This window comes from Nanorana parkeri, unplaced genomic scaffold, assembly GCF_000935625.1.
Source record: "Nanorana parkeri isolate BGI_ZX_2015 unplaced genomic scaffold, ASM93562v1 scaffold613, whole genome shotgun sequence".
In the NCBI taxonomy this organism is placed as follows: Eukaryota; Metazoa; Chordata; class Amphibia; order Anura; family Dicroglossidae; genus Nanorana; species Nanorana parkeri.
The window spans coordinates 349,939-371,880 of record NW_017306881.1 but is presented as its reverse complement, the minus strand read 5'-3'; the positions used below and the strand labels follow the sequence as shown (position 1 = coordinate 371,880).

General features: G+C 42.8%; 1 protein-coding gene across 3 annotated transcripts in view; it reads right to left on the bottom strand.

Moving 5' to 3' along the window:
* Nucleotides 1-21,942, bottom strand: part of LOC108792206 (bifunctional heparan sulfate N-deacetylase/N-sulfotransferase 4) — a 278,647-nt gene that overhangs the window by 20,771 nt on the left and 235,934 nt on the right. For all 3 annotated transcript variants that reach the window (XR_001941547.1, XR_001941548.1, XM_018562927.1), the window contains 2 exons: nucleotides 16,256-16,430; nucleotides 12,443-12,613 (listed from right to left, as the gene is read on the bottom strand). Coding sequence is in view for 1 of the 3 variants with exons in the window: in XM_018562927.1 (XP_018418429.1) it covers nucleotides 12,443-12,613; nucleotides 16,256-16,430 (346 nt within the window). In the remaining 2 variants the exon portion in view is untranslated. The remainder of the gene's footprint in view (nucleotides 1-12,442; nucleotides 12,614-16,255; nucleotides 16,431-21,942) is intronic.

Here is a 21,942-nt window from a genome sequence, read left to right as displayed (position 1 = left end):
TGCAAGGGGGAAACCATTTGTTAGTCAATTTAGGGATCTTGTCTTTTCTTATATATCAACTTTCCTGTCGAAATTACATAGAAGTAATCTTTTTTCACAGGGGTGTTCAGGCCCCTGACATTGAGGCTATCAGTGGTGAGCAGAGGGAGGGGGTTTGTCCCCATCAGAAAAAAACAAAGATACCGCAACCAGGATGGTGGTTCGTAAATGGATCTCCCCGTCACCTCCTACATTGAACTCGTGGGTAGCTGAACTGTTGAGGCTATCAGTGGTGAGCAGAGGGAGGGGGTTTGTCCCCATCAGAAAAAAACAAAGATACCGCAACCAGGATGGTGGTTCGTAAATGGATCTCCCCGTCACCTCCTACATTGAACTCGTGGGTAGCTGAACTGGATAGGATGGTAGCGTACGAGAGGGGTAGTTTTAAACAGAGGGGTACCTTGCCTAAGTTCCACTCTATTTGGGACGACTGGCTGACGTACAGGGGTCATGACCTCTCTGATTAACCGGCTTGCACGCATTCTCACGGTGGATACATACAGTCTAGTCTTGGCTTCTATTGCATGTAGTCATGTGTTCGCAGCAGGGGGTGTCGGTTCTTCGCACAGTGGTTTATGGGTTTTATGTCTCTTGGGGGGCTTGGTTTAGTTTATGCTCAACATAAGCCCACACAAGTGGTCAGCATGTTCTTGTCGAATTTCACTATCTGCATGACATTATGCTCCCCTTCCCTCCCTCCCCCTCTTGGATTATTTGTCTGCTGGCTTTCTACTGGGTTTTTGTTTTTGGTTTCTTTTTTTGTTTTTGTTTTTGTGTTTGTCTACTGTACGTGTAAAATGTGTAAAATCAATCAATAAAAACTATCTGATTTAAAAAAAGAAAAAAACAAAGATAGGTCCTGAAAGATGAGTGGGGTAGTCGTGGAGGGTGAAGAAGGGGAGAAAGAGAGGTTCCTGGGTATAAAGGAAGGGTCAGGTATAGGACTACGATAGGAATATGAGGGTAGAGGACTAGCACCTAGCTGTAGGTTAACTAGTGACCTTTATTCAGCCTATGTGGGGAGAAATGGTACATGGGAGTTTGAGTCTCATTTACTTAACCTTCAGACTCTTGTCACAACTAGTTAGTTTAGGATGTCTATGTACTGGATTGAGGAAGACTTGATAGGTGTTAAACTGTATGTTTGTGGACTTTAGGGAGAGAAGGAGAAACAGTATTAACCAGCTAAGGCCTTGTTCACACCAAGCGCATTCCAGGAGCAGAGCAGTTACAGACAGGATAAAAACTGTGTCCAATGTATTCCAATGGTATTTTGGGCTCTAGTTCACACCGCAGCGTTCAGTTCCAGAGCATGAAAAAAAACTGAAGCAAGCCCTATTTTACCTGATCTGGAACGCATGCAAACGCATCAAAATGCATGCAAACGCCCTGGAAAGCCCATTTTAAACTAAACCTTTTTTAACCAAAAACGGCCCGGAACGCATCAAAAAACGCGGCACAACCCACTGCACTGCGTGTGCAGAAACACATGCAGATCTGGTCTGCATTTGGTGTGAACAAGCCCTAAAAGACAGTGGAGGTGGTCCCCAACAGGTAAAATATGGTTGTCGGTGACTGAGTCAGCAACAAGAGATGCCAATTTGGGTATCAATAGTATAAGTCTTCACAAATTTTGCAGGTGCATACCTGCACCTCCCCAGAATTAACTTTTGTCATTATTCAGGCATAAAGTGAATGAAAAATTAATAATGCTCAGTGGGTCAGCCTAATGGGGAAGTGACTTTGACATTGTAACAAGGTAAGCAAACAAAGACAACCTAAATTATTATTACTCCAAAAGAAGAGCATTAGGCTGTCGGGAGTCCCACTAACCAATAGCAGCCCCAGTTATATATTGAGTAAGGTAGCATTGAAGTTTACCGCAACCAGGATGGTGGTTCGTAAATGGATCTCCCCGTCACCTCCTACATTGAACTCGTGGGTAGCTGAACTGGATAGGATGGTAGCGTACGAGAGGGTTACTTTTAAACAGAGGGGTACCTTGCCTAAGTTCCACTCTATTTGGGACGACTGGCTGACGTACAGGGGTCATGACCTCTCTGATTAACCGGCTTGCACGCATTCTCACGGTGGATACATACAGTCTAGTCTTGGCTTCTATTGCATGTAGTCATGTGTTCGCAGCAGGGGGTGTCGGTTCTTCGCACAGTGGTTTATGGGTTTTATGTCTCTTGGGGGGCTTGGTTTAGTTTATGCTCAACATAAGCCCACACAAGTGGTCAGCATGTTCTTGTCGAATTTCACTATCTGCATGACATTATGCTCCCCTTCCCTCCCTCCCCCTCTTGGATTATTTGTCTGCTGGCTTGCTACTGGGTTTTTGTTTTTGGTTTCTTTTTTTGTTTTTGTTTTTGTGTTTGTCTACTGTACGTGTAAAATGTGTAAAATCAATCAATAAAAACTATCTGATTTAAAAAAAGAAAAAAACAAAGATAGGTCCTGAAAGATGAGTGGGGTAGTCGTGGAGGGTGAAGAAGGGGAGAAAGAGAGGTTCCTGGGTATAAAGGAAGGGTCAGGTATAGGACTACGATAGGAATATGAGGGTAGAGGACTAGCACCTAGCTGTAGGTTAACTAGTGACCTTTATTCAGCCTATGTGGGGAGAAATGGTACATGGGAGTTTGAGTCTCATTTACTTAACCTTCAGACTCTTGTCACAACTAGTTAGTTTAGGATGTCTATGTACTGGATTGAGGAAGACTTGATAGGTGTTAAACTGTATGTTTGTGGACTTTAGGGAGAGAAGGAGAAACAGTATTAACCAGCTAAGGCCTTGTTCACACCAAGCGCATTCCAGGAGCAGAGCAGTTACAGACAGGATAAAAACTGTGTCCAATGTATTCCAATGGTATTTTGGGCTCTAGTTCACACCGCAGCGTTCAGTTCCAGAGCATGAAAAAAAACTGAAGCAAGCCCTATTTTACCTGATCTGGAACGCATGCAAACGCATCAAAATGCATGCAAACGCCCTGGAAAGCCCATTTTAAACTAAACCTTTTTTAACCAAAAACGGCCCGGAACGCATCAAAAAACGCGGCACAACCCACTGCACTGCGTGTGCAGAAACACATGCAGATCTGGTCTGCATTTGGTGTGAACAAGCCCTAAAAGACAGTGGAGGTGGTCCCCAACAGGTAAAATATGGTTGTCGGTGACTGAGTCAGCAACAAGAGATGCCAATTTGGGTATCAATAGTATAAGTCTTCACAAATTTTGCAGGTGCATACCTGCACCTCCCCAGAATTAACTTTTGTCATTATTCAGGCATAAAGTGAATGAAAAATTAATAATGCTCAGTGGGTCAGCCTAATGGGGAAGTGACTTTGACATTGTAACAAGGTAAGCAAACAAAGACAACCTAAATTATTATTACTCCAAAAGAAGAGCATTAGGCTGTCGGGAGTCCCACTAACCAATAGCAGCCCCAGTTATATATTGAGTAAGGTAGCATTGAAGAACTGCCTTCATGAATGCAGCTGCCCCTAGCATAACCACCATCAACCCCAGCTCCAACATATGAATCAATATAGTTTCAATAAAAATGGTACTTTGAGAATAGTGCACATTAGGTGAGCCAGATGAGCAGTTGGTATTAATGGAGTTACAAAATAGAAAACTGCCTAAGAAACAAAAGCAAGTAAGCAACAGATATGAACATCGTGTATAATAAAGTGCATGAGGTGGCTAGATTACATATAAACTAGCAACATCCCTGATGGCATATTTTGATGGAGTTCAGGAATGCACGCGTAAATAGGGGGAGGCCTTGTTCTTGTCAGGGCTCTCAGAGGCAGCACAGTGGAAAGTAATGGTAACAGCCAGTCTAGAAACCTCTATCAGGTTCACAATATGGGGCATATTCTGGCTGGGAGCTAACAGCTTCAATTATCACTATTTGGCTGTGTCTTAGGGATTAGAGATCTTTCAGGTCTCTGGAGTCATCGACAATTGCAGTTTCAGGAGATAGCACTCTCTGTTCCAGCGCACTTACAGCCTCCTGTACTTTTCATTCCTTCAATCAACTTTGCCATGGATCTGATGTCCTCTCATGTGGGGAGGTTTTTTATTATAAAACCACAGGTCATCTATGCCACAAAAAAACTGTTGGAAGGTAGAGATGTTGTTGGTCTGTTCTGGCCGGTCTAAGCGCATATAGAGTCATTGGTGGGGAGTGGTGCCATCTTAGAGGCCTCCAGTGTGTCCACAGCTCTAGAGAGGAATTTATGCAGACTTGTAGATGGAACTTTATTGGAGTTTGTTGCTCCTTGCTTCTTTGGTGTTTCCCTATAGAGAGGGGTGACCATCAGGTGGGAAAATTCCTCATCCCAGAACTTGTAGAATGGCGAAAAAAGGCTAATAAGTGGGAGCCAAGGCAAGGTGCGAATTCACACTTCCATCGCAGGCAACAACTCCCTTTCCCCTCCGTTTTCAATAAACTATATTTGTAACTGTTAACTGGCTATTATAATGCTTCAGACATTGAATGCCATTCCCTTATTACTGGGAAATAATGCATGTTATAATACAATAATGTTCCCTGTGGATATAACTACATTATAATTTCATTAAAGCAGTAATGGAATTTTCATTTTCAGCAGAAAAGTAACATTTGAAAAATATCACTGATATGGAGAAAGTGTAAATTACTTGCTGTAACTTTGTTCCCCTGTACATTATGTTACATTACTTTCTTTTTATCAACAGCAAAACCAACATATGAAGAAATAGGCTGTAATTGGTCACTGTTAATCATTAGAAGCTGTGACATCATATTCTCTGCTCTGATCAAACATAACTTTTCCTATACTGCAAGGTAGGGATGCACTGAAATTTTGGTCACTGAAACATATCGGCCGAAAATGGCATGTTTGGCAAAATGATGAAAGTGCCATCTTTCGGCCGTGATTGCGGTGCATCCATAGTTTCTCTTCTCCCAGCTCGGCGCTGCTCTGTGTCCCTTTTGGCACAGAGCAGCATCTAGCATGTAGGAGAGAAACTGTCAGGAGGCCGAGCGGGGCAGGGATGAGAGCGCAGCCATCGTCCATGTCACAGGAGGCTGAGCTCTCCTCCTGCCCCACCCTGCTCAGTCTCCTTTGACCAATCAGGATGGAGAGCGGTGTGAGGGCAGAGACAGCTGTAAGCTGTTACAGGAGGCCGAGCCGGCAGTGAGGAGGAGTTAGCTGTCAAATGAGCCTGAGCTCTCCTCCACGCACTGCCCACTTAGCATCCTTTGACAGCCAATCCAGGGCGGAGAGCGGTATGCAAACATTCAGCGATCAGTGATCGCTGAATGTTTGTAAATAACTGGACATAGTGTGACATACTATGTACCATTTATGAATGAAAAGGGAGTGATCTACATTCATGATTGTGGACATAGTAACTCATACTATATCCACAAGTTATGAATGAACAGAAACATTCAGTATACAGGATTCCTGTTCATTCAGTGCTGGGGCTGCAGAAAAAGAGATTGAGGACTCTGTGTCCTCAATCTCTTTTTCTATTGTAAAAAGGAAATATCGGGGGCGCATGCGCGCAGCTGCCGATGAAGGAAGCCTTCTGAGACGGCTCCGCAGCTCACCCAGGCAATCCAGCTTGTAGCGCAGGAGTTCACCCCCCTCGCCCGTCATTCATTGGACCATGTCGTCCAAGACACCCCAGCACCCTCAGAAGGGGAAACAACAGCCCATCCAAGAAGCGATGGCCCGAGCCCCGGCCAAGATGGCGCCCGCGGCCCACACGCATGAGGTAACAGCTCGCACAGCCCCAGTGTCCAGTAGTGACATGGATGAGGGAGATCTTGATAGCCATGACGGAGACCGCTCCCGCAAAAGATCCCAAACAGCCCTCTTACAGCGCTTTGATACCATGCTTCAGAAAGTGCTTCAATCCACCTCAAAGCAAATAACTGACAAGCTCCTTAAAGAAATAAGGGACATAGGCCACCGCACTGCTGCATTGGAAGACAGGTGTGACGATCTAAAGACAGACATATCCACATTTGCGGGAGATATGGAATCCCTCCGTGAGGAAAACTCTTCCAAGAGTTGGCCCCTGACATCCCTCTGGAACGACTGGAGATAGAGAGGACCCACCGGACCCTGAACCGCAGACGCCCCGAGGGACCCCCTCGAGACATCCTGGCCAAACTACATTTTTACCGCACCAAAGAAGCCTTAGCTACTACCGCCAGAACCAAAGCGCAGCAAGGCCCGCTTTCATTCCAAGGTCATGAGTACCAGTTGTTCGCGGATCTGGCCCCTTCCACTATAGCCAAAAGGAGGTCTCTACGCCCCGGTCTTGATGTCCTTACCAGACACCACATTCAGTACAAATGGGGATTTCCCTTCCGGCTGCTGTTCTCCCACGGAGGTAAACACCATACATGCACCGCTCTAGAGGAGACTGAACACAAATTGGCAGACCTGGCAGATCCACAACCTATGAGTCCAGATCCCCGACACTCTGCTGCTCTTTCCTCCAAGCGGTCCAGGAGCGACTCAGACCAAAACAACTCGGGTGAATCGCACCACCCAGCAGTCAAAATAACCACCAAAACCCCCCCACCACGCTGAACTAAGTTGTAATGCATCCCTTCCAGGGTTGGTTCTACCGTTTCTCCCGCCAGATGGGGTGGCGGATACCCTGCTCCTTGCTGCCGTTTGAAGCGGACCACGTTACAAGATGGAGTCACCTGTTGTGGCTTTAGTTCCGCTTGTGGTCCTTGTGAGACTTTTTTCAACTTCGAGAGACTGCCTCCCTTGATGCATCAAGTTATGTCCGATGCTCCTCGACCTCAGGTCTCCTAACCTTATTGTGGACTGCCTCACCGCTCGGTCAAGGCCACAGCACTAACTATCCCCAAGTTGTCTTTTATCTTTGGATGGAACAGTTCTCCCCTCACTGCAACGGAGCTCCTCACCGGTCCATTAATCCTCCCAGTTGCACTTCTGCACCAACTCCACTATACTACACATATACAGCAACTGTTGATTATCTCATGTCATATCCTTTTTGCTGATGTTCTACTGTGTTATGCATTAGTTAGTATGTTGTCCAAGCTTTCGGTCTACGCAGTACCAGTGGGATGAGGCCTAGCTATCACCCGTTTCCATCTTAGCTGATTGAGGTGCCCCTCTCTCTTACTAACCCCTCCGAACTAATTGGGGTTCCTCCCTTCCTCCACTATTCCTGCCCTATATCTCTGATCCCTACATGTGCACTATGGCTATCCTCTCCCAAGGGTTGCACTGAACACCTCTAGGGAGTAATAACCGCTGTCACTTGCTGTCTTACCGCCACTCGACATAGGACCGCAATTTCCACAGCCTCCTCAACTAGCCTCCCTCTCATCCCATTGCTACTGCTCACACCCTGTTGCAACATCAGATGCCTCTTTTAGGTTGCACTACTTTGTACTAATAGTCCCCTTGACGGGTTTATGGTTCGGGTGAACTCCCAATTTGTTTTCCTTCATAGATAACTTTGCCTGGGTGAGTGCGTCACTGTGCTCCCCATAATTTGGACACCTTGGGTGGAACGAGACATTTAGGTTCCTTCCACCCAATGTTCCGAGTGTGTTGTGGATTTTATCCACTGCCGGTTCTTGTGTATGTTTTGATGTTTAATCTGTCTTGTCCTGTGTATCCCCTCCCCTCTTGTTTTCCCATCTCTTCTCCCCCTTTTCTCTCCTCTTGGGTCCAGCAGTCAAGCTCTAGATTAAGCTGTGCACGGGTGACATCGACAAAAACTATGATCCCTCGGGCATCTAGGCTGGGTGAGTACCTTAAACACAACCAACGTTTACTCCATTATGTCTCTTAAAATACTGAGCCTGAATGTACAGGGCCTCAACTCCCCTAACAAGAGGACGCGAGCCTTCAGATTTTTACAATCCTCCCATGCAAACGTAATCTTTCTTCAGGAAACCCATTTCTCCAAAACATCCTGCCCCAAATACTTCAGTGCCCAATTTCCTCAGATATACATGGCCAATGACTCATGCAAAAAGAGAGGGGTCCTGATCGGCTTCCGCAGATCAGCCAATTTCACGTGTCACTCGGAGACCCGGGACCCTCAGGGTCGCTACCTGATCTTAGGCTGGGTGAGTACCTTAAACACAACCAACGTTTACTCCATTATGTCTCTTAAAATACTGAGCCTGAATGTACAGGGCCTCAACTCCCCTAACAAGAGGACGCGAGCCTTCAGATTTTTACAATCCTCCCATGCAAACGTAATCTTTCTTCAGGAAACCCATTTCTCCAAAACATCCTGCCCCAAATACTTCAGTGCCCAATTTCCTCAGATATACATGGCCAATGACTCATGCAAAAAGAGAGGGGTCCTGATCGGCTTCCGCAGATCAGCCAATTTCACGTGTCACTCGGAGACCCGGGACCCTCAGGGTCGCTACCTGATCCTCACGGGTCTCCTAGATGATCAAGAGATTACATTTATCTCATACGATGCTCCCAATGTGAACCAACTAGACTTCTTACGGGATCTTTTGGAACAGATACACACCCGCTCGACGGGCGCAGTCATCATGTGTGGGGATTCCAAGATGGTACTGTACCCGCATCGAGATAAGTCCAGAACTTCTCCAGCCTGCTTGCACATGGCACGGCCCTTTAGAGATTTAATATCCTCCTACTCACTAGTGGATTGCTGGAGAGAAATTAACCCTAATAAGACTGACTACACACATTATTCCCACCCCCATGCTGTCCACTCCAGAATCGATCATATTTTTGCCTCCACCATCCTGACGCCCCACATCCTCCACTCCCGCATCCTGCCGATCCCATGGTCTGATCATTCAGCAGTCACCATGATTCTCCCTGCCTTACACCCCACCCCCAACTCACCGACCTGGACATTGAATGACTCCCTTCTCACTGACCCTGCCACCAAGATCCTGCTTGAATCCTACCTCTCGGACTATTTCCAACTTAATCGCACCCCTGAAATCTCTCCTGTCCTCCTTTGGGAGGCTCATAAGCCAGTCCTAAGAGGTCGGATCATTCAATTGTCTTCTCAACGTAAGAGGGAAAGACTGCGACAACTAAACTCTCTTGAGAGAGAATTCAACGAAAGCTCTTTCACTTTCTTATTGGATCCCTCTCCAGCTAATAAAACTGCTTTAGAATCGCCCTGTCAAGCCTTGAATCTTCTACTCACCGATCATGCCACCAAACAACTTCACCGTACTGCACATAAATTCTACCTTAAAAGCAACAAAGCAGATTCTCTCCTAGCCTCCAGACTAAGGCGTTTAGACCCGACATTTAAACCTGTCAGACTACGAACCCCTGCAGGATCTCATACTAGTATTCCAACCAAAGTCCTTGACATATTCCAGCAACACCTCTTAGACCTGTACGCCTCCCAAGATAATTTCTCTATAGACCGAGCTGACCGATTCTTTAAAGACCTGGACCTCCCCTCTCTCACGTCCTCCCAAATAGCCTCCTTTGAGGAACCCATCACAGAGCAAGAAGTTCACCTAGTACTCAAATCACTACCCCGTGGCAAGAGACCGGGGGTGGACGGTTTTACGGCAGCCTACTATGTTGCCTTCAAAGATCTCATAACTCCCATACTGACGGAAACGTTTAATTCCCTCCGTGGAGGCGGATCCTGGGGCCCTGACTCCCTTACTGCCTCGATTTGCATGATACCCAAACCCTCCTCAGACCACACTAATCCCTCCAATTACCGACCGATCTCCCTACTCAATGACGACATTAAAATACTGGTGTTTGAAGCCCCGCATGGGTGGCCTTGGAAAGCACCCTAGTGAAGCCTGCATCGGTGGCCAGCCTATTATGGCTAGCCCCGAAGCAGAGGCCCTCCATCTCAAATCCCATAACTTCTCACTCCCTCAGACTTTGGGACTCCATTAAAACACAATATAGTCTTCTTTCGCCACATCTACCGCTCATGTCCATACTTGATAACCCTTCTTTCGTCCCCACTTTAAACAACCCATCAAGCTTCAAGGCTTGGACCGAACAAAATCTTACTTACTTCTGACAACTACAATCTGACTCAGGAGTGACACCCTTCCCGCACCTACAGGAACATAAACAAATCCCGAACACAGAAATATTCAGATACCTACAAATCAAAAACTATATCACTATATAAACACAAAATCAAAGAGGCCCCCGATTGTTGACCCCCTTTAAGAAAATCTGCCGCGACGACCCACATAGACCTGGACTTATATCTCTTCTCTACGCCATACTAGTCTCCCCTACAGATAGGCCCCCCCCTTCTTATGTGACACAATGGGACAAAGATCTTGAGACGACAATTGCTGATGAAATCTGGGAACAATCCTGGGATAACACTAGGAGTAGTTCAAGATGTGCAGGCATGCTGGAGATTAACTATAAGGTACTCATGCGCTGGTACCTGGTATCCGGTACCTGCTAGAGTGGCTATCTTTAACCCCGATTGCTCCCCTAACTGCTTTCGGGGCTTTCCCGACCAAGGCACGTTCTTCCACATCTGGTGGACCTGCCCACAAGTCTCTGACCTCTGGGATCTAATCTTCAATACCCCCTCATCTCTATTCTCGGTGCCCCTACTCAGGGACCCCTATTTTGCACTACTCAACTGCAGGCCAGAGGGTCTCTCTCGCACTCAGTTCAAACTTTCCATGCATATCTGCACCTCAACCAAAAGGGAGATAGCGAAGAATTGGCTAACATCCTCACTAAGCCTAACCAGTGTTATAAATCATGTCAATTAGATTATGACGCTTGAAAAACGGACTGCACAAATTGAAGATAAAATGATCAAATTTGAAAATACCTGGTCCCCGTGGATAGACAATTTTTTGGCCCCGGGCACCCCCCCCGACGCCTATGCTCTCTTTAAACTACTCTGCCACCCCATCCTTATACACGATCCCCTTGCGCCTGTGTACAGACCGACCCACTTTTTCTTATTTTCTTCCTCTCTTACCCCCCCCCCTTCTCTAGCGCCTGACCCACCAACCACCCTCTGATCCTCTCTTCTAGTTGTGTGTCCCCTCCACCTTGTGTTGTCTTGTCTGTGTTCGGCAGTGCCGTTACCTGGGAATCTAACTGGCTGGCTACAGACAAAGTTAGACAAAACCTAGCGACCCTCATTCTCTGGTATGTTATAGATTTTGGTACTCCTACGGCTATATGGAAGCGAGTCCTGAGCATCTCCTACTCTGCATTCCTCAGGGGGGACATACTGGCTGACTCTTCCATCTATCTGATATCTAACATGGTTAACATGCCATATGATCAAATGCAGTATATATATGATACATATATAATATGATGCAGTATATAATATGTATGTTCTCCTTTTTCTCATGGTCCACTGTGTATCCACATTAGATATCCCGTCGAAAGGATAGATTTCGATCTATGACCACCCATTACCAGATCTATAACCCATATGTAACATCTGATAACACATGTTCTTTTGTCAATATTACGGTCTTCGCATCGAATACTGTTATGTTATGTACTGTCGATTGTCTTCCGTGATGAAACCAATAAAAATGTATATGATAAAAAAAAAGGAAATATCCGGGGTCTGTTTAGAGCCCTGATATTTCCCCAGAGCCCACAACAGTAAAGTAAAAAAATAAAAATATTTAATAAAATAAATAAACTATTTTAAAAAATGTAAACGTTTAGGAAAACAGAAATTGAAATTTTTTTTTTTTTAAAAAGGGTAGAAAAAAAATAATTTTCGGTTTCGGCCTGAGATTTTTTTAATTTTCAGTTTCGGTCTCAAAATGTAATTTTGCTGTACCTCTACTGCAAGGTCATCTGCAAATTTGTCTCTTAACCCTTTCATGGTCGGACATTTTTGAATCTTAGATGCCAGACAAAAATTGGCATTTTCAGTATACATCACTTCAAATTTTTCTCTATGACAATTTATTTTGTTTGACATCGGGTCTAAGAATTAGAAAGGAGTCTCTGATTTTAGGTGGAGGTGTTGTGCTTTGATATGGGTGAGTTCTAAGAAGACACTGATTTAGACTGTTTCACAAGGAGACTACATGAACACTTTGTTTATTATATAGATAGGAAGATATTATGGAATATGTTTGAAGCACTTTGTTCAATATATATTCTACAGATTATGCACTAGAAGGTTAAAAAAGAAGTGCTACATCTTTATTGGTACTATTTTTGTTAAACGGGGAGAATTTCTTTGTTTGTTTCCTTTTTTATTTTGACTTTAATTCTTTTTAATTATTGACACTATTTCACCCTACATATGTGCAATTCAAATATTTAGTTTCTGAAACACCATTTCAACATAAATTAAAACCTTGGACCAGATTTACAACAATAATTTCACACTGTTATATTACCTGTGAGGGTGGGAAGTATGTTAACCATCGTTCTAAATGTGTTGAATACCAGCCTGGAACAAGGCATCTTTTCTGTAGGGTGTGTAACTCCAAGGAAGCTGTGTGATCTGCTGTTATCACTTCATAGAAGCTATATTTAAGGGCAGTGGAATCTTCATGAGATCGCTGATGCTAAAAATAAACCAAAAAAACATGCTTGCTAATTCACCTTTCCAATTTATGTATCACAAATGCTATAAAACAATATCATGGAGCAGTAAAACCACACACGCTAAAAGAAGAGGGTATATACTTACCTTTCCAGTTCCCTGCTTCTTGAAACAATCTTTGCTGCTCCCCAGTCATTGCAATTATTCTACAATTTAGGTATATGGAATACCTGCTCTCCTGATGCATGCTGTGGTTTCTCCAATTGGCACATATATTACTCCAGGATAAATAGGCTGCCATAAGAAACCACTGGGTGCAGGGTATACAGGTATTCGACCCATCCAACCAGTAAAATATTTGCAGCAGCCAGAAAGTAGCAAAGCTGTGGTGTTTCATGCAGTGGCGTAACCAGAGTTATGGGCGCCCGGGGCAGAACATTTTTTTTGGCTGGCTGGATCAGGCAGACGCGCCCTCCAATCAGGCAGTGTAGAGGGCCGCCAGCAGTGGCCTCGGAAGAGCGAGCGGCTGCCCGATGACAGCCAGGTGATCGTGTCAGGGAGAGGGAGCCATGGCTTCGTTTAGCGGGGGTCGTGACGGCGCCCCCCCTCAGTCTTGCGCCCGGGGCAAGTGACCCCCCCGCACCCCCGGTTGTTACGCCACTGGTTTCATGACAAGCATATTCCGTCGTCCCTTAGCAGGTATGGTTTTGGCTACAAGTGATGCTATGCTGACATGGTCATTTTAAGTGGATGGTGTGTGAGATGTCCTTCCTTTTGATAAGACCGACATATTTGGCATCACATGATAGAAGAATCAACACTTTTATTTGAGCGGGAAGGGGGCAAATTACATTTTGTACTAGGTGACTAATACTGCACCTGCATAAACAACACTTGTTTGATGGCAAAACAATGGAGCATAACAAGATACCATCATATTTAGGTTACTCTCATACAGTTTAATACATCATCAATTTCTTTGGGTGCCTAGTGAGGGCTTATTTCTCTTTCCTGCTGTGAGTACAATTGATGGGCAAGAGGTATGAAGGCTAAGGAGATGTGTGGTGAGTACATGAAATGACAGTAATAAGTAGCATAATTTGTGCTTTTTAAAGCTGCTATATTTTACAGCCTTCTATATACCCTTCTTAGTGGTCTTTTTTAAGAACACAGTCTGAGAGAGAATTTTGTAGTACAGAGACATATTCACAGACATTGCACTCTGCTAATTCAGCTTTTGATACTTCTGCTGTTTCTGTGTGACTTGCAGAGATGGGGGGCAGCATGGAATAGAGCTCACTTTTTATTTAAACCCTGCATAAAGTGAATTGCGACTTGAACTGTGGGACTTATAAAGTGACCCTGTCACTTTATGTGTCCCACACATAAAGCCAGTATGGCACAATGCTGAATTTTTGTTTATGGCGGCCCATGTGTCGAAAGTCTGCTGGGCTGTTTCTACCAAGCTGCTGCAGGTATCTGACACTTTAGGCATGTTGAATACTTGTTGCCTTGCCACTCGTATATCCTGTATTGACATAGGAACCAGTGGGAGGAACCAGCAGGCTAGCATGTATTCCCATACAACCATATGGACTGTATACCTGCAGCGGCCCAGGAATCAGAAACAAACTGGATATTTATGATAGGTGCCACCAGAAAGTTAAAGCAGAAATACACTCTCCTATCCTTCACTACTTAGATTGCAGTTCCAATGGTGGTGCACATGTGTTCAGCTATACAGCTATGACACCAGTAACTTGAGGGCTTGAAAGTTTGATTGAGAGCTGAAATAAACACTTTGGCAACCTCCACAGTTGTCAAACCTTTAAAGTAACTGTTTTGGTAGACTGGTAAATTTGTAGGTCAAGTCCCGCCTTAATGCTCAAAACACACTATACTGTGAATGTGAATTTGGGGATCCCTGCAGCAGGAACCTTTGAATTCCTGAGGCAGAAATCCCAAATATGCCATTCAGAAGTGGCCACTGTCACCCGTCTAAGTTAATGATCAGGTGACAGCAGCCTCATTTTAAAGCAGCAGTCCACCAGCACTCCGAATGTAATCGTATATGATAAGATTGCATGTGGTTAGGAATAGATCACTATCACTATAGTGATCTATTCCTAACCACATGTAATCATATCACATACGCTTATGGAGAGCCGGTGGACTGCCGCTTCTAAATGGCATGTTTAGGATTGCTGTTGAAAGAATTTGTATGTTCATCCCTCAGGGATTCCTAAATGCACATTCACACTATAGTGTGATTGAAGCCTTAAAGTGGAACTTAACGTATCAATTTACCAGTCTAAGGCTGCCTTTAGTTCAGCTTTAACCCCATATTGCCAGGGCCACTTTAAAGGTCAATATGCTGTTGTAAAATAATCCACTCTTACAGTAGCCCTGCTATGCAGGGAAGTGCAGCCTAGAAATGTCATTTTGGTGAACCGTCTGCAGCAGCTGCAAGTGAAGTGTTGCCTAAACTTTACAATGCTCCCCGTGATTCCAGTTCAACATTGTAGTGTTTAAGTCTCCTGCATTTCACGTACTGCTCAAGTGGACTATTTTTACAGCAGCTGCTTGTGCTCAGTGTCTTGTCCTTGACCGTCCCCCTTTTTTAAATGGAAGGGTGGGCATGACTGCATGTAGAGAACATCTTTCTTAATACTGAAGCCTTTCTATGGAACCTCATTGTTGCTGACCACAAAGTAAGTTGCTGATGTGGGTTTTCAGCTTTGAAAACCCAGTATTCATTGCAAAGACAACTGTTTTCAGGCAACCTGTATAAAAGAAAACATAGAAACTTGCATTAAACCATACTAACTTTTCACAGCTAATGTATCTCGTATCATACTGCAAAGTATTTAGTATTTAACAATATAACTAAAAATGTGTATGCCGAAATTCTTTGATACATGGACCTCATTCCTTGCAACCTCCCTGTCACCCACACAGCTGAAAGAACTCATGACGTTGTTCAAAGACACGGTATGGTATCACACCGCAAAATTGGGCGGATCTCTAGGGGTTCTGGATGTCCTTTAATGCACTTACGGTTCTGCTTGGGTGCTTCCCAACCTCCTCAGTGTCCACCTATTTCTATTTCTATTTCAATTTTAATGTTACTTTTAAATTTGAATCTACATCTAAATGTAAGTTATCTTATCTTATCACATAATGTGATCGCCCTTGTCCCTCATATTATATTATTATATTATATTACATTATATTATATTGTGTTCCATTTCAGTCCACTCCATTCCAAGTACTTCTATTTTCCATACCCGTTCTCATTCTCATTCCCTCTGAACTTATATAGTCTCATCAATAATCCAACAGGTTCAGGCGAACCTACGTTGCAACCAGGTGATTGTGATGCTTAGTTGTTCTCTAGCTTGTTTGGAAACGAAACGATGTTATGCCTTAGGTCTGCATTTCTCTTAAATGCATTGTTATACCACGGAAACATTGTATTTTGATACCTTTACTGATATCACAGTATTAGCTGTTATTTCTTGCTTTACGTTGTATGTAACAAAGTGCCGTCTGCACCCCACGGGGTCAGACTAAAATGTCTTATTGTATTTTTCTTATTCATAAAATTCAAATAAAGACTATTTGCTAAAAAAAAAAAATGTGTATGCTTATCAAGATACTATACCTGGTACCAAGAATATGCTCGATCAGATGGATCAATGAGTATGGTGATAACCTTTGCTTTTGGGAGGAGTGCTGCAACTCGTTTGGGTACTTCCTCTGAGTGAAAATAATTTGCACTCTTCTCAAACAGGAAATCTGAAGTGGTGTTAGATGGGTAAGGGAAAAAATCCATGTACCTTGAAGACAATAAGAAAACAATATGCTTTGAAGACTTTAGCATGCCTCAAGTTAGTTATTTTTCAGATAACACATGCAAGAATAATGAAGTCAAAAGTTTGGTCAGTAAAACTGGGAAGCATTAGAACCTTTGTCAGGGTATTAATATGGCCCATTCACACTATCATGTTATCATGCCATCAACATGCATTTGGTTAAAGGCAGCAAAGTAAATGGGCTGCAAATGCACCACACCACACCACAAAAGTACATGCACCATTTGTGCCAGTGCAACGTAATTCACATTAGAGCATTGTTGCATGTTACGATGCACTGCAAGGCACATACATCAGGAAAGTAAGTTGGGGTGCCATTCACAATGAATGGCACCACATCACATGATGTAACATGTGTTCCTGCAACATGATAGTGTCAATAGACCAACACAATCTGTGACTTCCTGTCCTAGTGATGATCAATTTCTTAATTCCTTGTCTTGCAGTTAAAGTAAAGTATTACATTTCTCCATGTATAACCAAAATGAAAAAAAAAAAAAAAGTTTTGGCTAAAGATAGGACGTTGCTTTTCCTGTATGGCCAAATTCTAGGTTTGACAGAAACTAAACAAAAGTTGTGGCATCTGTAAATCACAGGCAGGAACAGCAAGCACATATTCATGTGTTTTGGTGGGTACAATCAGTTGAAAACTGAGAGCAATTCATTCATGAAGATTTCTGACACAAACATACAGCATCTGGAGTATGAACACATTTTAATACAAGCTAGAGCTCATCGATCTAAGTAGTAAACTAATTTCTAATTCTCTGGCAAATAGAGTGGTTGTGATAGACACCCGGATTAAGACTAACTGCTAAAGACCTGTTATATTCTTGTATGTTCTCACTTGACTTTTAAGTTAACAACATTTATAATTTGCTTTGGCATATTATTTTTAGGAAGCAGTGACAGCCACTGATTTTAGCAAGGTGGTAATAATGAGTGATTTTTTAAATTTTAGCTTTGGTTTAAGGGTTGTTTAAGAGTTAGGGTTAAGTAAAAGATTCAGGTTAAGGATTTATTTAGGGGTAAGGTTTAAGAGTTCAAGGCTTGCTTTTGGGGTTGTGTTAAGAAGGGTTATATTTTAGAGTGTGCTTTACAGATAATACATTAGGATTAGGTACACTTAGGAGAGTTTCTTCTATTTTTATTTGTTTTTGGTGTCAACATTTCCACAATAAGTACTGCTATGCCCACCTCCTGGTGGCAAAAAAAGTAGCATACAGCCTCCTGGCACCTAAAAATGCCTATTAAGGTAGTATGCTTTTTCTTATTAGGTTGAAGAGATCACAGGGGACAGGTATTCTTGCTCCATAAGCCCAAACAGCCTTTAATTGCACACTGGATGGCTAGAGGTCAGAACCGGAGACTCCATTAGATTGTAGGGCCATAGGCTTAATAATTGTGGCAAAACAAATATGTGTGCTAAACTAATGTTTACCTAAATGAAAGGAAATATATTTTTACGTGTGTGCTCTCACATTTCATTCCAGAGGCATAATACTGGAAATTACATCATATCATTGTTATGGGTAGAGTCCTTTCTAGTGCCAGTCACAAGATGATGGAGCCTGTGTACCAGACTTCCACTCAAAATATGGCAGGATATAGGCTCATCAGGTTCTGGGGCACGCAAAAAAACGGAATAACTGAGAGATAGCTGATGGATGTATGACATCAGTAGCTCATGTATGAGCAAAATATATCACTTAGGTCAGGCACTAAAATGAATGTAACATGATTTAAAAAGAAATAATCACGAAAATATGCACAGATATACATGGAAAGCATATACACAAGCACATGTCCATTTTTCTGATTTTTGTCCCCACAAAACCCATAAATAACAGTATTATGCTGTATGTAAAGCTTTGAAGAAAAGGCTAACATAGTCAATTTATCCATCTTTGACATATGTTTAGTTTACATATATTTTTGGCACCTATGTTTGCCTTCAAAAGGTTGCATACTATAATGTACTATTTAGAAAATGCTTATTTCTGTGTGGACATCTACATAAATTGATAGCGCATAATTCTATTTTGGGGTTAATGTGTATAGTTAATTTTCTTTACTGTCATATTTATGTCCTGTGCTTTGTTGCTGTATGTACACTGTAAATCATGGGCCAGGTGGTCACTGCAGCAGTAGACTACACCTATAGTAGCCAACTTTTAAATATGATTTATGTGTGTAGTCCAGTACTCAGATGTCCTTAGGGAATGTAAGTGTCAGATCTCCTGATCTTCACAAGGTGGCTGTCCCTTAGTGAGGATGAACTAGGAAAAGTGGGGTAGTCAGGCCAAAGTTGATACCGAGCGTAAAGAAAAAGTAGGAAAGTTAAGCAGGATGAAGTCAGTACCAAATGGACTGACTCTGTAACAGAGGGATCAGACAAGACACAATCCCCATGGAACCAAATGAGCAGTTAGGTTACATGGTTAGGAGATAAGCAAGTTGTCAGGTCTGAGAGTCCTACAGGTCAGAGTTAGACAAGAACATGAAGGTCAAGGAAAAATGGCTAACAGAATTAGGGCAGATTTAGAGCAACAAGCTTACAAGATGTCTGGTGAGGGCTTTAGGTATGCAGAGGTTTAGCCACACACTGTACCTGATGACCTCCCGCCCTGGTAGCTCTGTACAATCACATTGTGAAGCATGTAGTAGCAATATTATACTGAGGTACCTGGGGTCCTGCCAAAGGAAACAACAGTGAGGAAACACCTCAAGATGGATGTGACTTACTGTGTATAGACAATATTTATTAGGCTTGATTTAACAGCAATGACTTATCCTTAGTACTCAATAAAAAGGAAAGTTTTGAGAAAACTTTTTTCAATCACAAATGCTATCATAGTAGCAGGATGGTCAACTCTATCTGCTATTCCTTGTCACTATTCATATGTTGTAAAAGACTGACAGAGACTTCATTAAGAGTTGGCCAGAGAATGTTTGCATGTTAATAAACACTTTTGGTTTAATGTGTACCATGGTTTTCCTAATGACATAGATGTTTTTCTGTAGACAGGTTAAGCCACATAATGATTTGCCTTATGCCAAACACATGGTGAGTAAAATTGTAACCACACATAACTTGTTATGTAAAACACTATCTCTAAAAAAAAACAAAAAAACTGTGAGTTATGTATATATACATGTATGTATGCATACATTCTCCCCTTCTACCTCACATTGGGAATGCTGTTGGTCAGTCATCATATCAGAACAGACTAGCTGCTTCATGTGATACATCAAATGAAACAGGGAGATAGAGTGAAGGAAAATTTGCCTAATTTCTCTGGTGGGTGCCTGTTAGAAGGTCCACTGACATTGTTTCAATGCCAAACTGCACAACCCTCTCCCCTTGGATCCCTCTCAGCTGCAACTGCGAGTTTCACTCAGTCTCTCATAAATGCCTGCACCTCATTGCATCTCTGCAAGTCCGCACTGAGCCACGCTCATAGTATGCCCGATTCAATAGTATATTTCCACTTTCACCGCCAAATTGGGCTAGCACAATGTTTTTTATTTGTTACATGTTCCAATTCACATATCATAGGCAAAAATAAAAATAAAAATGCTTCTTGCAGTTTACATTGCTTTTACTTGGTTAAGGGATTCTATTTGGCTTCTTAAGGGTTCACATTTCTACTTGCTTCTCCTTCTTTGTAATGTTAGAAGAGGTTGTGAGGGGTTTAACCCTACCAGCACTGTGCTAGCTCATTTTGTTCTAAATTGTCAGTCAAAGTACCGCAGCGCTGAATACTGAAAAATGGCCTGGATGGGAAGGGGGTTTAACACCGCGGATGTCAACTGGTTAAAGGATAACAACCCTGATTCCTCGTTTTATATTAATGAAATTAATTATAGAAACTCAATCCACAAATTTCAGTCTTAAGTCTTTCTATAAGAACAGGTAACTGTGAAGGTGCTGAGAAAAATATTGATTCAGTCATATTGTCTGCTGTATGTAAAGAAAATAAATATTAAAAAAATATACATTTTTCATCATGCTGTGTGAATAGGAACACGTAACAAATACACAGAGTGGTTTTCTCAAATTTGACTGCAGAAGTGGAAATATACTCTAAGCTTTTCTCTTCAATTATCAGAGATCATCAGCACCAACCTAGAGACTAGTTAAAGCTGACCTTGCATGCTGATCACTCAGGCACCCAGGCACCAAACATTCCTTTGTGGTGAACATGATGAACATGCACGGAGTGTTAGGCTCGGTACTGTGAAAGGACAGGAAGTATGGGACATCACTCACTTGTGGGTGCTCATAATACTGGCAGTTCTGATGTAGCAGTGCCCTACATTCCAGCCCAGGAGGCCCACAGCCAGGGAGGGGGCATTGCAGCTCCCCTTCCTGTCCCTCTTCATCCACGTCCTGAGTGTATACAATGACTAGGCTTAGGCACAATTTAACCATGCCGTTTTAGGGCGAGCCTGCTGTTCAGTGCATTTGGTTTGCCATAGCACGCTAAGTGCACCATAACCTCTTGTTTGTTTCTCTTGTTTGCCCAAGGTTGCCCAAAGTTTTTTTTTACAATCTTAACAATGCCTCTTTACAAAGGCACTATATCACCCATGGAAATACAAGTCACAATATGCCAAGCCATGTCTTGTGGCATCACTGAGGCTTGATATGCATGTCAATAAAGCTATAATGTAATGTCAGAATTCACAGGAAAGAAGAAAATACTAGCATGATTTTTGACACCTGGGGGCATTTTGTGGCAACTTGTAAAGTACACCTAAGTGATCTTGCTGAATATATCTGTTGATGTCACATACTATTCAGTGGTTTTGTTTTTTTTGCCACTAGTGTTTCACATAAATAACAAGTTACTAGTTACTAGTTAGATTTGGCTAAATTAGTGTGGACTGTCTACAGAAACACCTTTATGTGAATGAAAGAACAATGGTAGGCATTAATATTTGAGCAGTCTCTGACAGTCATTTGTTCCATGACAGCATGATCTGGCACTCTTTTGTTACATGTGAGCTATCTCAGTTAGTCTTTTATGACATCCAGGTAGGAAAGGCTGTCCTTCTACTGTAAAACTGAAGGAAAAACGTTAACAAATAAAAACACTTGTGCTCCAATTGGCCCTATTTTCTATACTGACGGAAAGCAGAAGCTGTTAAACCAGCCTATTTAACCACGCCCCCTCACAATAAGCCATAAATATTCCTTGCAGTGGCTTATTGCATGCCTCACTCTTACTTCCTCTGGCTTATTGCATAGGTGCTCACTCTTACTTCCTCTGGTGGGCTCTAGGTAACCAAGTCCAACACCAATCATAACATATACAGTACTTTGCTGTTGAATTGTTTATATTGCATATTTGTAAACATTCACCAATTTATTTCCAGTTTTTTGTTTTTGGTTGATACTGTGTCAGCATCTTTACACAACCACAGTGTTTTATATTTATTATTTATTGCTTCCTATCCCTTAGGGGCTGAA